At 38.7% G+C, this 15,894-nt stretch overlaps 1 protein-coding gene across 1 annotated transcript in view; it reads right to left on the minus strand.

The window, feature by feature from the left end:
• LOC140238934 (5'-3' exoribonuclease 1-like) overlaps positions 1-15,894 on the minus strand; it is a 95,818-nt gene that overhangs the window by 38,922 nt on the left and 41,002 nt on the right. The window contains exons 15-23 of the mRNA XM_072318832.1: positions 12,447-12,616; positions 11,620-11,746; positions 11,087-11,179; positions 8,998-9,101; positions 8,630-8,737; positions 5,897-5,971; positions 5,236-5,323; positions 2,436-2,549; positions 1,578-1,664 (exon numbers count right to left, since the gene is read on the minus strand). Of these exons, the coding sequence (XP_072174933.1) occupies positions 1,578-1,664; positions 2,436-2,549; positions 5,236-5,323; positions 5,897-5,971; positions 8,630-8,737; positions 8,998-9,101; positions 11,087-11,179; positions 11,620-11,746; positions 12,447-12,616 (966 nt within the window). The remainder of the gene's footprint in view (positions 1-1,577; positions 1,665-2,435; positions 2,550-5,235; positions 5,324-5,896; positions 5,972-8,629; positions 8,738-8,997; positions 9,102-11,086; positions 11,180-11,619; positions 11,747-12,446; positions 12,617-15,894) is intronic.

Below are 15,894 nucleotides of genomic sequence, written 5' to 3' on the forward strand. Positions count from 1 at the left end.
TTTAAAATAATCAAATCATTTCTTGCTAAATCTGTTGAGGTGATTTATTAAAAAGCTAATAACACTATCAAGGAATAAGGCTGAACTTCTTCAGAAATCACAAAATTGATGGTAAAGCAGCTAAAAATGACACCAATATTCCAGGCCACCAGTCAAGGGGCAATTCAGTGCTCCACAGACCTCTGCCACCAAGCTTGCAGTTGCTTCTGTTTTGGCAATGTGCTCACTCCACCATGAAATGTTGGGACAAGAGTGCTTGATGCAACATTTCTAACATCTCTTTATTTAAATTCGTGCAATAGAATTAAAAAAAAAAAGCAAAAACATATTGTTAAAGTCTCAGCAGAAATGAGAGGCAAGTTTACTTTTCCTTTTACAATTTATGGAGTAACACTATACTGTGCTCCCGACTTCAAAAGTTTTCTTCAATATTGAGACTTAAAGAATGGGAAGTTGCTGATAGATAAATGCAGTTGACAGGGCCCCAAAGTAATTGTCTTTTGTGATTTCATTCACTGGAATCTTAGTTGCCCATTAGGCCACCAAAGGTTACCCTTTTGAAAGCTTGGTGACCTTATATCAAATTTTAGTGGCCCTAGACCATCACTTATGTCAAGTCCTGGTTTAAATGCATAGCATACTTGAATTGCAAAAAAAAAAAAAAAAAGAAAAGAAGAAAAAAACTAGAAATGTCGCTATGGCGACTGGTGTATGCCTCCGCCATAATGCATGGTTCTCCTAATAGGTCTATAGTACAATGTCTTGACAATGTGTGATGACAGTTTCACACAATTGGCAAAATATTAAAATGACAGGTTTGCCACAAATGTGCTGAATGTTCACTATCCTAGAACTAGGTTCAATTGGATGAATGATTAAAATGTCAGAGTGCAGGTATTTGGGGGAACTGATGATTTTTACTTGACTTTTGACCCTTTTATAAGTTTATGCATTGAGTAATTTTCAAAGTATTGAGAAAAAGTACAATTTCAGTATCAAATGGTAAAACAGTATTATCTAAACCTGGCCTTTGACCTTTCACCTCACAGTTCCAGACAATCACTGTTAGGTAGAACATGCATAAATATGTAAGTTTCATGATAATATCTTGAGTTACTTTTGAGATATGGAGGAAGAAGTGCAATTTAGCACTTTCACTTTCACTTTGACCTTTGACCTTTTGGCAAGAAACTTCCCACAGAATATATATTGGGTTATACATGCATACATCAAGTTTTAAAAAAATCCTTCAGGCATTGCATAAATATAAGGAAAGTAGTGATATTTTGAGTTGACCTTGACCTCTGACCCCCTGACCTTTGACCCATGACCCCCAACTTCCCTAGATAATCACTGCCAATCGGTACATGCATATATACTAAGTTCCATGAAGATACCTTGAACCACTTGCGAGATATGGAGAAAAACATGAAACGGGACGGACGTACGGACGGACGACCCGAAAACATAATGCCTCCGGCCACTTCGTTGGCGAAGTATAAAAAGAAAGATAATGAATAGATTAATAATGTAAAAAAAATGTGTAATCTATCTTCAACCTACAAAAACAAACTTACACTTTGACAGCTCTTGATCGCTTCCAAGTCTGGCTCGTTGGGAATGGAGAAAATCACCTGTACTCGATCATTTTCCACTTTAAGAACCTGGAGACAGGAGGGAAGTCACATACGATACACATGTGTCATGGCACCAGTGACAAAGAAAGTCTCTACATTGCTCTCTGAGAGTAACATCAAAGTCAATGGAGGCCTTATGACTGCCTCATTAGGTCATAATCCCGACTATGTGAAAACATGACTGTTGTGTCCACCTGGCTATTGAGATATGGTAGTGCACAAAACAAGTTTCTCTTCAATAATGAACAATACATATGAAGAAACTGAGGTTGCAAATAACAACTACTTGTGCTATGTACAACACCTTTTGGAGGAGGCTTGGACTTGTGAAAATTGATGCTAGAGAAAATTGGAGTGGTGGTAGGAGAAGTGGAAACCTTATCCATCCTTTCGACTGTTGTTACATTCATTACTGTACAATTTGACTCTTTCATACTCCCCCCACCATTTGTTTCACTAACTGAATGCATTAAGGAAATGTTTGCCTGGCTCATCACACACTCATCCCTGGCAAAACACATGTCACTCCCTTCCTTTACTTCCTGTGCATCTATATCTATTTGCAGTATCTTTCTTACTCCCAGAATCGTGGACAGTCTTATTCCCACATCTGTGTCTATGCCTAAACCCAACAAAGCATGCTTCTTGCCCCTGATCACAAGTCCATCCACAATTTGTTCAAAGTTTAATATGCTGACTGTTTTTTTTTAAATTCATGCTTTTTATCCAGTTCAACTTTCTCTCTAGACAAGCTTTCTTGTAATCTTTAGACAGCAGTTTCTTCATGTTAACACTCACTGTGCCTTGACAACCATAGTGAGGCATGCCCAGCATAAAGCAGGAGGAGTTGGCTGGAAAGACCTCTTCCAGTGTCTTATACTGCTTGAAGCTTGGGTCATGAACAGTGATGTCCTGTCAAGTATCACAGTACGGAGAAAAACAGGTTGATGTTCTTGTTCATTGGAGTATTGCAAAATAATATATTAAATGGGTTAGTCAAATACCGGTTAGTGATTGGCTAAACACAGTCACATGATGGAGGAACATTCGTTATGTTCGCCCATGGGAGAACATTTTTTGTAATGTTCTCCCATGGGAAAACATTTTCACATAACAAATGACAGAAGTACCGGTACCCGCGCGCCCACATACTAGTGAATTTGGCTATGCGCGAGCGATCGAGTGCGTTGTGCTGGTGGTTGACGTTGACGTATTTGACATATTTGACTAACCCATATAATATAACAGATGATGTCTTTTGTTGTCGGGAACATGTACCAAACGTTCCACCCGAAGGGTTTGAAATGCCATTTCGGGAGGCTATAAGTCCCTCGACTTCGTCTCGGGACTTATAATCTCCCTCAATAGCATTTCAAACCCTTCGGGTGGAACATTCGGTATGTTCCCTCCCCTGCCAGTCATCATCTATATAATGTACACATTGAAATACCACTTTCACTGAATGACAGAGAAAGAGTTTCACCATTTCTCATGAAGGGAGATGCTACTGCAGTAATCCCCTACAATCAGTTTTCCGCACATAATTGGGCTCATAGCCATAAAAATATTCTATTTCGCAGACCTGGCCGCCGGGACCACTATAAATTTGTGCAGCAGTGTGCTCAATGCAAACTGCTTTTCAAGTCGAAAATACATCTTCTCAGAAGCCACAAATGAAAAATCTTCCTGTATAAGTGTTCTCTGATAATCAAATTTTCACGCTATCAGTTTTGTTTTACTCTGGAGACAATAGAAGAATATTTGCTCTAAAACAGCAGAACTGATACTACAACTTGTAGCTTGACTTACAATACTGCAGCACTCCCATAGACTCACACATAATTACGCTACGCTCCCCAGGCACGACGAGACGGGGCTTACGATGAATCGAGTGGAAGGAGAACTTTGTTGACCAAATGGGAAATCTTCCTGTATATAAGATGTTCTCTGATAATCATACATTCACGCTATCAGCTTTATTGTATTCCCCGATATGTATGCCAGAAGATACTTTGGATTCAGCAACGTTAAATTTGGTATGAAGGTCTACCGTGATATAATCTACAAGCCTATAGATTTTGGATCTCCTGCCCCCAGTGTTCCGTCTTTTATAAGGTCAAAGGTCATATTTTTGGTGAATGGTTTGTGTGCGCTCTATCGGCTACATTTCTGTAACAGATTTTGTTCAAATTTGGTAAGAAGGTCTACCATGATATCAGCTACAAGTCAAGAGATTTTGGATGTGTCTATACTTAATGTAATGCTCTTATGGATCAACTTCTTTTTTTTTTTACAGGGACAAATATCACATTTCAATTTCTGTCTTGTTTCCTCTCCGGCAATCATCCATTCATACATGTACTTTACTCTACCTAATCTTATTTTGACACTGCCCCAGTGTTCCATCCAAATGTCGCATATTGGTTGCTGTCTTGCATGCACTTGACAGTCACATTCTAGACAGACTTCTTTTAGATTATATTTAGTGTACATCAAAGTTTACTCTTCCACAGTTTTTGATGCTCCTCCTGATGTTCCTTTTACATGGTCAAATATCACATTTTAAGTCCCAGTCACACAGTCACTCAAACGATCCTCTGCATCTATCATTGCGTCCAAAAATTCCATTTAAAAATTACACTTTTTACGATGCAACGCCAGACGCAGAGCACTGTTTGAGCAACTGTGTGACTGGGGCATTAGAAGCTATCCTGTAGCCACTCTGCATGCAGGTGACATATCTTTAGATAGTACTTTTGAATTTTGTGTACAGATGCATTATACTCTAATCTATATACATAGTTATTGTTTTGTGAAGCTGCACCTAGTCTTCACAATATTCACCTTTATGTTTGAAGAAGGGGAGGGGATCTTTGTCTCTCGCACAAACGTGAAGATGAAGCAAAAGCTGCTGCTAGCACCAGAGGATACAATCGCATTTGGTGGCAATGGACATTTCTAGTTTTACTCTGGAAACTATACAAAAAAATAAATATTCAGTCTAAAAAATCAGAATTGATACTAGGCCTACGTAACCTTACAATACTGAAGCGCTCCCAAAGACTCACATGTAATTACCTGTATATGCTGGATGTTTAGCAAGGTTTTTATTTTTGTGAATTTTGCAAGTTAGGTGCTATTCGCAAATTTAAGAACACGCGAAAATATTGAATGTGACATGCAAGCATGCATTTCTCCGTTCTACGCGTGCTGTACTTAACAATCACAAATTTAAACACTTGTGAAATTGTCAGGAACTCGGACTTGCTACTTACACTATGCTACACTTGTGTGAAGCACAGCAATGCATCAAAGTGTATGGTGAGCTCTTGGAGATCTTTGTAGAGAGTTTTCTCAAACATTTGTAAATGGTACCCCCTATCGTATTTGGTATCTACAAGAAGCGGATGCAGTGAACGATCATAGACAGGCATGTATTTTGGCAAGTTGACTTGATGTTGGGCTGGAACCTGGCGCAGAGCCCGGTGAGTTAACTCACCACTGGTCACGATAGGGTTAAAAGCTTATTTCATACTGTTCATTTGTCACTGTATGAGGAGATTGAATCAGCCTGATGAAATTCGCTGAATTGTGTCACCTGCACAGTGGCTTGGTACGCATAGGGAATAGGGGACGTTGTCCATTGCTTTTCAATAGTGATGCTGCCATTCAATCCGCATGCATATCTGGAAGATTGAGATAAAAATGGTCATACTATATACTGTTAATCATTGAGAAAATACTATGAAGTAGATGTTACTGCACACAAATACATACACACACACACACACACACACACACACACACACACACACACACACTCCCTTCTTATTATCACACACAGACACATACACAACAGCAGTAACAACATAAGAAATGAATGGAAGAGGAAGTGCTGTGTCAATGTCATAACATCAACTGCCAGGGTTGAACACAGCATTTCAGAAGGTATTACAATACACAATTTACTGGCATTAAAGTTAGATAAGTGTATTTCTCCTGCACATTCAAAGACGGGAATGTTTGGCATGGTCACACGAATGTATGATACTTCATCCATGCCATCAAAAGAAGAGACCTGATTTAAAAAAAAATAAAATAAAAGATGTTCTTCTGCTTGCACCTTGCAACCTACCATAGGTAGTTAATAATGCATCATCACAATACCAGCAAAGAACGCAGGGCAGTTCAGTTCACTGACTTACTTGGTGAATTTAATACTTATTTCAAATCACAGATTTGCATGCAGTGTTTTATACCTTCTGCCAAGCAGGGGACAGGCATACAAGATGATTTTGGTCTCTCCAATGTTCACACCTTTCCTCCGAAAGTATCTGGAAATAGAGCATGACAAGTTGTAATGGAATACAAGAAAAAAGCTGAACTAAAAAAAATCACTGAAGGTGATTAATACCCCTGCATAAAGTAATTCACGCTGCAAGATATATTCATTTTAGGGCCACAATCCACTGTTACCACAGCCACACATTTCCCGCTACTCTTGGAAAATATATCTTGAAATACATATCTTTGCATCAAGTCACAAGCATGCCAAATTTATCTTAAATTGCTTCAAAACTGGTCATATTTGTACCTACTTTTCGTGATTTAGGGGGTCATTATGTACCATTACAGCCCCGGTGCTACGGTGCAATTGACTCACTGATAAGAGGCCAAAGCTATTGAATTCTTAATGGTCATCAAAGCGCTGTGCGGAGGGAAGGACAAAAAATCTCGAAAGTTCACCTCCTCGTATCTCCCTTACTTTACCACCAAATCCCTTGAAACTTCACACATACATCTAATATGGATATATCATCCTTCATATGATTTTGGGAGAAAATGTTGATGTATCTTTCGAGGCTTGTGTATTTTTCTGTTGGAGTCGACCGTGGGAAAGGGTTACGATTTTTTTCCCGACACAAGTCTGCGCCTGCATGAATATGCATTTGATTAACATATTACTAGTCTGTATACACCAGACTCACTACCTGCGAAGTCTCTAGTTTGTAGTAAGGTGAAAATAAGAGCAAAAAGACAACCAACATACAATGTAAGGAGAAAATACTGGACATGCACAACTAGATCATCCTCCTGCGCATGCGTTTTCTACTGGTGAGTGCACACTTAGCCAATCAGCGGTGTCAGGTTTGGCGCAATGCGACAGGGTCGATTTTCGGTCAGCAGGGTGGTGAGTGGGCAAGAAAGGAACCCTGCTACGTGCATAAACTGTTTCATGCAGCACAAAAACCAATACATCGGATTGCGTATTGCTTACGCTATGGATTTTACATGGGTCACAAGTCACAGTGATCTCGATTTTTTCTAGACATAGCCGTGCGCCAAATGATACAGAAAAGATATTTGGAACGCAGTATGTAGTTTCTTCTTCAATTTGCTGTATAGATTTACTCATTTGATGGCTTCTGAGGTGAGATATTGCGATTGTCCTGCAACACTTCCCCAGCGGTTTTGCGTACACAAGCTGTCTACTTTTTGCAACTGAGGCTTCGAGGTCATAAGCTTTTGGCAAGTTAATTGCACTGTATCTCCGCGCCTGATTACCATGGCAACATCCCACTACTCTTGAAAAGTTTGTATTGCACAACTTTATAACACACCATATCTGCCAAATGTCTTCTGAATCGCTTATGGACTGGTGAATAATTTCAATCTGTGAGGCTTTTTCTTGATTTGGGGACATACTGGTAATGCTCTCTTATAATAATGCACTCTCCAGTACTTTTGAAATATGTGTCTTGCATAACATTACATAGAATTTTTCATATATGTAAATTTTCTTGAGAAGTATTTTGATCTGAAAGTGTTTCACCCGATGGAGGGGCCATCAGGTGTTGTTACTGTGGCAATGTACTTTCTGCTACTTGAATCTAGCACAATTTTATATTGAGCTCCAGATGTGTACCAAATTCCTTTTGTATTTCTTTAAAACTTATACTGCAAACAGGAGAAGTACATTTTAGTTTAACCCTATTTTAACTGGGCTATTTGAGACCAAGTTTTTACTGGGGGGGTCAATTTGACTCCCCCTTCAGATCTCGGCCGCCGATCGCGCGATTGCGGCGAAATTTTGCCTAAAGATAGAGCCAGATGTCAACTACAAGATTACATGGTCATACAATAGAATAATATTGCCTTTCTATTTTTAATAAATTAATTATGCAAATTTATGCATGACATAATATTTTCACCTATAATTCCATTAAAAAGACTGAAGGACTGCTAAATTTTTGTGTCAGAATTCCTCAAGACACATCAAACAATTCTGTTGAAAAAAGCAGCACAATCAAAATCAATTTCTTTTGTTTTTCATTGTTTTGTTAATTTCTTATGTATTTTATTGTTTTTTGACCTTTTGTTTTCTATTGTTTTTTTGCCAAAATTTGTTCCAGGCACTTTTTCAGGTTTATCTACACTAGAATTGATTAATTTTAATGGTTAAAAGTTGAAATAATCTAATTTATATCTATTTAACCAAAAAACACTATTTGCATTGGATTTGCACATGATATCATGAATTTGAGCTGTTTTCGGGTTGACATGCATATGCAAAACATTACGTAACTTCAGAATGGTGTACCCTGACGTCGTAAATTTGGTCTCAATATATGCGGGAGACTTCAATGAAAGAAGTCATGAAACGACGCGGCAAAATCTTTGCACGTTGCGGAATCGTGGCGCGAAACATTGAGGGGGGTCAATTTGACCCCCCCCATTTAAATAGGGTTAATCCACAATAATTCCAACAGACCACCCATCACATGCCAATTCCTATCTAACCCTTCAAACTTTGTTTGGTAGGATATAGCTGAATATGAGTTTGGTGATAATTCCTTTATAGCTAATGAACATTTGAATAGAGAAGACAACATATTTTCTTTATATTCTTTAATGAATGAGTTATCAATTACACAAATTAAATCACTTTTAATTTGATATGTATTGCTCTGTGCAGGAACTCCTACACTTACTCTTCTCCAATTGTCTGGGCATCTTTCTTCCACTTTGTTGCCTCAGCTCCCTCAAGTTTGATGGCATGCATCATGCCTTGTCCTCTTGGGTCTTCTGTCAGTTCATATCTAAATATGCAGAGACATGTTTTTAACTACATGTTAAAAAAATATGAAAAACTGTTAACAGAACTCTGAAATAAGACAACATTCCCTGACTTTATCATAATTTTGCCTAAATCTAATCATATATTATGGTATCACTGTATATTAATGTCATTTTAATGATCTGCACTAAAAAGAAAAATTTGATAAAATATGCGTACAGTATATTAAGCCATGTCATGATTAAACTATAATGTCACTATGATATTGATACAGAAACAGACCTTTGTCGACCATCAGCAACACCAATGACTTTCACCTCCTTGAGATGAGGCCACTCCGCATAGACCATTGAGCCCAGCAATTTTTTGGCTACTCTCTCAACATCCTGTTGAAGACAAACCATTTTGAAAAGAAAATGTGTCAAGGTTAAAAGCAGCTTGATAATGATATATTTTCACTTAAGAACTTCATCAGTTACATACATGTACCTCACAAATACTTGTCATTAAATTTACTTAGTCATTTATTCTACTTACTGCTCAAATATACACAGCTCAATCAATATATGACATTTATCATCAGATTTCGCTCTGAAAATGGATCAGTTAATATATCATGAATAAGCAGGAAAAATTACCATCTCACTTGGGTACGAATTGTGTCATTTTCTCCCAAACGTCAATCCTTCAAAAAAGCACACTTGTTTCAATTTGATTTGAATTTACTTCCAAGTCAAAGGGAGAGAGCAGACATTTCACAGTGTATATAACTACAACTGCATAAGGTTTAACAATGCAATGCAATGCCAGCTTGGAAAACTCATGCACTGCAGAACAAAGTACAGGCCTTGGCAGTAACATAGCCTTGTCAGCCAGAGAGGTAAGGGAGTCAAGAGTTGGAAGTGAGAGTTGCATACTCCCTTCGATAAGGGAGTCAAGAGTTAGAAGCGAGAGTTGCTTACTCCCTTCGCTTTACAAGAACGGAGTATCGAACCAGAGTATCTTCATTTTAAGGGTACTGCCAAGCAAGGACTTTGTTTTTGCTGTATGACAGATAACCACTTATAAATATGTCAGAACATTTTTTCATCACAAAACTCCTACAAAAAACAAACCTCCAAACAAGGAGAACATCTGTCTAATCTTTTATTGAAGTTGACTTTCAGTAGTGATAAATCACTTCATGCAATCATGCAACATAGATTATTATTTTGCTCGCCCCTGCATGTACTCAGTCACAACCAGCGCACATGAAATGCTTGGAAATAGAGTTAGTTTATACTGACTGTACATACATGCCTTTGTAGCAGCTGATACTACGGCCCGAATTCATGAAAATGGACAAAGATTGTACCACCTTCGTGAATTTGGGCCTACGAGTCTAACTATAAAAATTGCGAAGCTCAAAATTCCCTGTGTACGTCAAAGTATGCAACTCGTAAGTGATCATACCTGTTCAATTAACTCTCCTATGAGTACTTTTTAAATTTTCAATGACCTGGAATCAAGGCAAAAAAGTCCACAATTAGAAGTTTATACCCCGGTCACACAGCACTCCACGTCTAAATCACGTACAAAAAGGTATGAAAATCTGGTGGACGTGGTCGTCAGTGGTAATTTTCGGTCAATTTTGGTTTGGCCGTGCTGGCCTTTGGCGGCTGTTCCACTGCTGAAGCACTGCCTAAGCACGGCTAACCATGTCCAGCCACATGTATGTACGCCGAAAAATCCATTTGTCAGTGATAAGCCGCTAAACACATGCTATTCCTGTGATACCAACACGTAACACGCGTCAGATGACCGTGCTCTGCCCGTAACAGACCGCTAAACTTTCGCGTCTCCCCAAGTTTTAATCACTGCTGGAACATGGATTATCACAAGTGTTTCAAGTGTGTTGCATGTCTTTACCACGTGTTCCGCCTGTGGCTGTCCGCAGAATAAAATTTTGAGCAGTTCAAAACTTTTTACCGCGTCTGACGCCGTTCCAATTTTTCCCAGTGTCCTGCCACGTCTATAATCAACCGTAGCTCGTCTTAAACTTGACATCAACGCGAACAACATCGTCTGCTTCACGGGAGACCACTTTAAAACGGGTTTTGGCCGTGATTAAGCCGTAAAGCGCTGTGTGACTGGGGCTTTAGAGAAATTTACATATCTCAACCATAGTTCAGAATTCTGACATTGAACATCAAGTCCCAGTGTTACATACTTCATTATTAACATACTTTATATTTGATGTCTGTTCATCAGAACTGCCACAGTTGCTCAGTGGCACAATGGTGGCACATTAATCAATGATCAGTGTGCCACAATGGGTAAAACTCTCTGTTAAACTCCTTTGCCAATCTTTCATTGTATCACAAGTTCTCACCGCTGCTGGGTCTGCTGCCTCAATGGTCAGAATGGCATTGTCTCCTCTGCTCAGCTGCTGAAACACTTTCACTTCAGCATTCCGAATCTCAGACTGTTAGATTTAGAAAAAAAAATGAATGAATAAATCAGAAGCTAATTGCAATGAAAATTATCAGGAACCATAATTCAGTGTTATACCTGCCACATGCATAATACATAAGACAGTACTTCTATACATTATTTTAATTTCAATAACTGGCTGAAGCAATTTCTTCATAAGAAAAACATGCAACAGGTAAGGACAAAAAAAAAAAAAGAAGAAATGTTATAGTGAAGTAATTGGTCTGATTCATAAGGAAGGCCAACAGGCATTTGAGACACATTTAACTAGACCTAAGAAAACAAGAATAAAAAAACTATGAAAATATATGGGCTATAAAGTCTGAAATGTATGAGGCAATTAGCCACAAAGTTGAAAAATAAAGTGATAAATACAATGTAAATAAAAGTGAAGATAAATAGTACAATCTGTTTCACATAATATCAACTCACCTCAAAGTTAAGGTGGTACAGGGTGGGGAAGCCTGGAAAGTATACTCCTAACCTGACATCTGACAGAAGTCCTTTCTTTAGACAAGAAATATCCAGATGGAAAGCATCTTTCCTCACTAGGTTACATCTACCATCAGACAACACAAAAAAACAACAATCACTATGCATACAGGCAGTGCAAATAATGTAAATTGCCAGTATAAATAATGTAAATTGTCAGTGTATAGTAACCCAGCAATATCAGAATCAGGTAAAACTTGATCTGTCTTACAATAATCCAGGTACTAGGTCATATTTCATGGACATGACGTTCGGTCATAGGAAAGCCCACAGCTTAAACTGAATCTGGGTAAACATATCCGGTATGATGGTTCATAAAAATATTTAAAATTGTAGGTGAAGAATGGGGTTATTTGAACCATCTTGACTGCTTTACTGTTTACAGGTACCAACACAGTACTAATCAGCACAAAGCCTGAAATCACAGAAGAAAATGATTTGTACACTGCAATTTCTTATTTGATGCAGTCCCATTTACAATGTTTACCACTCTGTCTCAAAGAGGTGAATATTACAACAAAAAAATAAAGTCACAAATTAACCTTTCTGTACAGCTAATGTAAGCTTACTATCTGTACCAAGTTAACAGCAGGACCAGAAGAACCAGCTTTTGTATAATATAATTTTATGCACTAACATGATATTTGCCAGAGGTTTAATTACGTAGAAATGTAATGCAGGTGATGATAAAGATAACTAGGTAATAAAATTTATAGACATACCCCAACAAATGTGTCACATTGGAAAATCATGTCACAATACTTCACCTGGCAATGCAGTTGGTGATATCAGGAAACTTTCCTGGAAGGGGAGAAGTGTATATGTGGGGGTCATTCTTGTCTGTGGTGTACAAATGATGGGGTCCATGTTTGTTTCGTTCTCTTTCCTCTTTTGTCAGCTTGTGCTCATGTTTCTCCATTGCTGATAGCAATCGCTCCTGTGGATACCAAAGAAGACTAAGTTTAATAACGTGACTACCTTACAATACAATACAATACAATTGGATCATTTATATAGAGCTCTTACACAGTCAATGACTGGTTTCACAGCACTTTACAACAAATTCAGTCACAGATTAGCATTAAAAAAAAAGTCTTAAGATTCTTCTTGAAGACATCAAGGGATGGGGAAATGCGGACGAACCGTGGTAGATCGTTCCACAATCGCAGTGCAGCCGTCACAAAAGCATTGTCCCCTGCTCTACCGATGGTTTTGGGTACATGGAGTACGGTGCTATGTGCACTTGAATGTAGTCCATGATTAGAGATCTGAGATAAGTAGGAGCTTTAGCATTTCCTTGAAGACACTTGTACACAATTGTCAAGAAGATCTTGAAAGCAATGGGCTGTGTGACTGGTAGACAATGTAGCTGCTTCAGCAAGGGGGTGCCTTGTCCAGTACAAACAGTATCTCTGTTGAGATTGTTTCAATGTGACATCACGCGTAATGAACTTGAAAACATCAAAAAGCCCAGATAGACAATGACATCACTATTCTGAAAGAGTTTTAAGTACACACACTTTTGTTCTAACACAAAAACTGTGTAATAAGAAGGCAAATAAACTGTTTCAGACACTGCATTTCACTACAGAAATGTAAGATTTTACTTTTAATATCATGCCTTTATCCTTAGTACAGCCTTCTAAAAGCATTAGTTAAAAAACGACAATACTTGTACTGTCTAGTCCTTCTCTAAAAAGGACATCAGAAAATTTCCCTGAGGTCACAATAGCATTCTTTTTTTACACATCCCTAGGTTCCCAGCTATGGATAAAAATAACATTTCATCAGGCAGTTTAAATGAAAAAATGAAAATGTGTATTTCAATCCTTAGAACCCTATCTAAACTTCTCATCCTTTTAGGTGACCTATTGGGCCACCACACAACTGTCATTTTTTTTTTCTACCTCTTATGACTTGATTGTAATATTTATGTATCTGGAATAGAAAACCACAGAAATGTTCAGTTTTTAGGACTTTTGGACCCCGCCTTGGACCCCAATGGCCTACATTGAGTCATTTGAACTTTGTTTCTCCATCCCTCAACAAGAGACCTGGGGGTCACGCGCTCACCCGAGTATCGCAAGTTCACCTTCCATGCATTCTTGCAGACTTTTACCTGAGAACATTGGATTATGCAGCTTGGGAAAAAAGACTTGAAGTCCTATCATTGTTTATTAGAACTAGAGAAAAATATTATTTAATATTCATTAATTTAGGAGGTTTGGACCCCTGGGGCCCCCAAGGAAAGCATGGTGTCCATTCAAACACTATGAGATCTTATCCCTATGGGAATGCTACTTGAAAATCCATTACGTTGTTTTCAGCAAGAAGATGAAAATTTAGGCCTGCATTTGGACATCCCCCCTCCCATCCCATCCCACTTCCTTGGGTCCCAATGGGGTGCGGGAGGGCACCCCTGATTCTCCCATGAACAAACTTGAAACAACAGTCATCAATATACTGACTCATTGTATTAACTTAGCTCAATCACTTCAAGTTCTAGAGAAAATCTGTAAAGATTCCTTACAGGAGGGGGGTGGGACCCCTGGGGCCCCCAGGTGGGGCATGGTGCTCATTTGATGGAATTGAGATTCTATCCCCCTAGGGATGCTACCTGCCAAGTTTGGTGAAAATTGGTGATTGGGTTTTCAAGAAATAGATGAAAATTTACAATTTCGGTCCAAGTTTAGGCCCCCTGGGGCCCCCCAGGTGGAGCAAGGTGCCCATTTGATGGGAATGAGATTATTTCCCCCTAGGGATGCTACCTGCCAACTTTGGTGAAAATTCATAATGGTGCATTTTCAAGAAAAAGATGAAAATGTACAATTTGGGCCCCATTAGGACCCCTCCCCACTCCCTCCCCTGGGTCCCAAGGGGGGCACCCCTGATTCCGCCACGAACAAATCTGAAACTACAGTCATCAATGTACTTATTCATAGTATTAACAAAGCTCTATCACTTCTGGCTCTAGAGAAGAAGATTTTCTAAGATTCCTTAATTTTGGGGGGTTTGGGCCCCTCTGGGGGCCCCCCAGGTGGAGTATGGTGCCCACTTGAACAAATTGAGATTCTATTCCCCTAGGGATGCAACCTGCCAAGTTTGGTGCAAATCGGTCACGGGGTTCTCAAGAAGAAGATGAAAATGTAAAAGTTTAAGCACGACGGACGACGGATGAAGAGTGATCGCAATAGCTCACAGGTGAGCTAAAAAAAGGTCCCAACAATGTATGGGTTAAAACTGGACCATACATAATAAAAAGACAACAGTGTAAAAAGTTTACACACAGCAAACAGTGGGTAAAAAGTGGACAGGGAGTTTTTTCTTTTTTTTCTGCAGTTCAGCTTCACTCCGATGTCATGAATACAGCTACTCTATTTCCCTTGTTTTGTATTGGAGTTTGAAGGTTGGGTTTGCTTCATTAATTTTGTAATTTTGTAATGTTGTACATTGCCATGCTTGCTACCATTCGTTTTCTCTTTCCTTTTCTCTTCATTTGTTCTTGTTATACTGTAGCAGGATAGGTAGGAACGTGTACGTTTACATAACTAACAGGAATGGGAACTGAATTACTTAACTCTAGTCCAGGTGTATGGCATCTCGCTTATCTTTTTGGAATTCCAGGTTGTTATTCTTTGACCAAATAACGGAGTTAAAGACAGGCAGGGAAGGAAGTGACTTGATAGTGCTTCATATTATATGAGGAATTTCGGGCAACACCTTTCCAATTAGTGTAGTGATTATGACAGGGTTCTCTGTCGTTTATTTTTGTCATGGCTGTTTCACTAGATTAGCCATAGGTGATATGTGTTGTTGGCATCTGGGAGAATAGAACAGATCAGTACCAAACTGGAATAGCGCTATAAGCAATGTGGTAAGCATTCAATTTGTTGCATTATCTTTCTTCTTTAAAGTCAATCACTGCTGATTGAATTACACAATATAATATGGTACGTTCCACTGGTATAGTTTAGGAAAAGGGAGTTAATGCAATGCACGATCCAATGATATGTGCTACCATTGATTTTAGAGACGTCATTGTGTTGTGGTACTGGTGGTGGTAAGGGAATCATTGCTTTTAAAGTAATGAGACAATCCTTTGCATCAAGACCGTATTCCCATTTAGAATATAATGCATGTTTGTGCGGCGTTTTTTTTTTAAAATCCTGACGTGGACATTTTCTTTTTCTTGTTTTTAATTCAAGAATGCTACAT

The sequence above is a fragment of the Diadema setosum genome, chromosome 15 (genome assembly GCF_964275005.1).
Source record: "Diadema setosum chromosome 15, eeDiaSeto1, whole genome shotgun sequence".
NCBI lineage: Eukaryota > Metazoa > Echinodermata > Echinoidea > Diadematoida > Diadematidae > Diadema > Diadema setosum.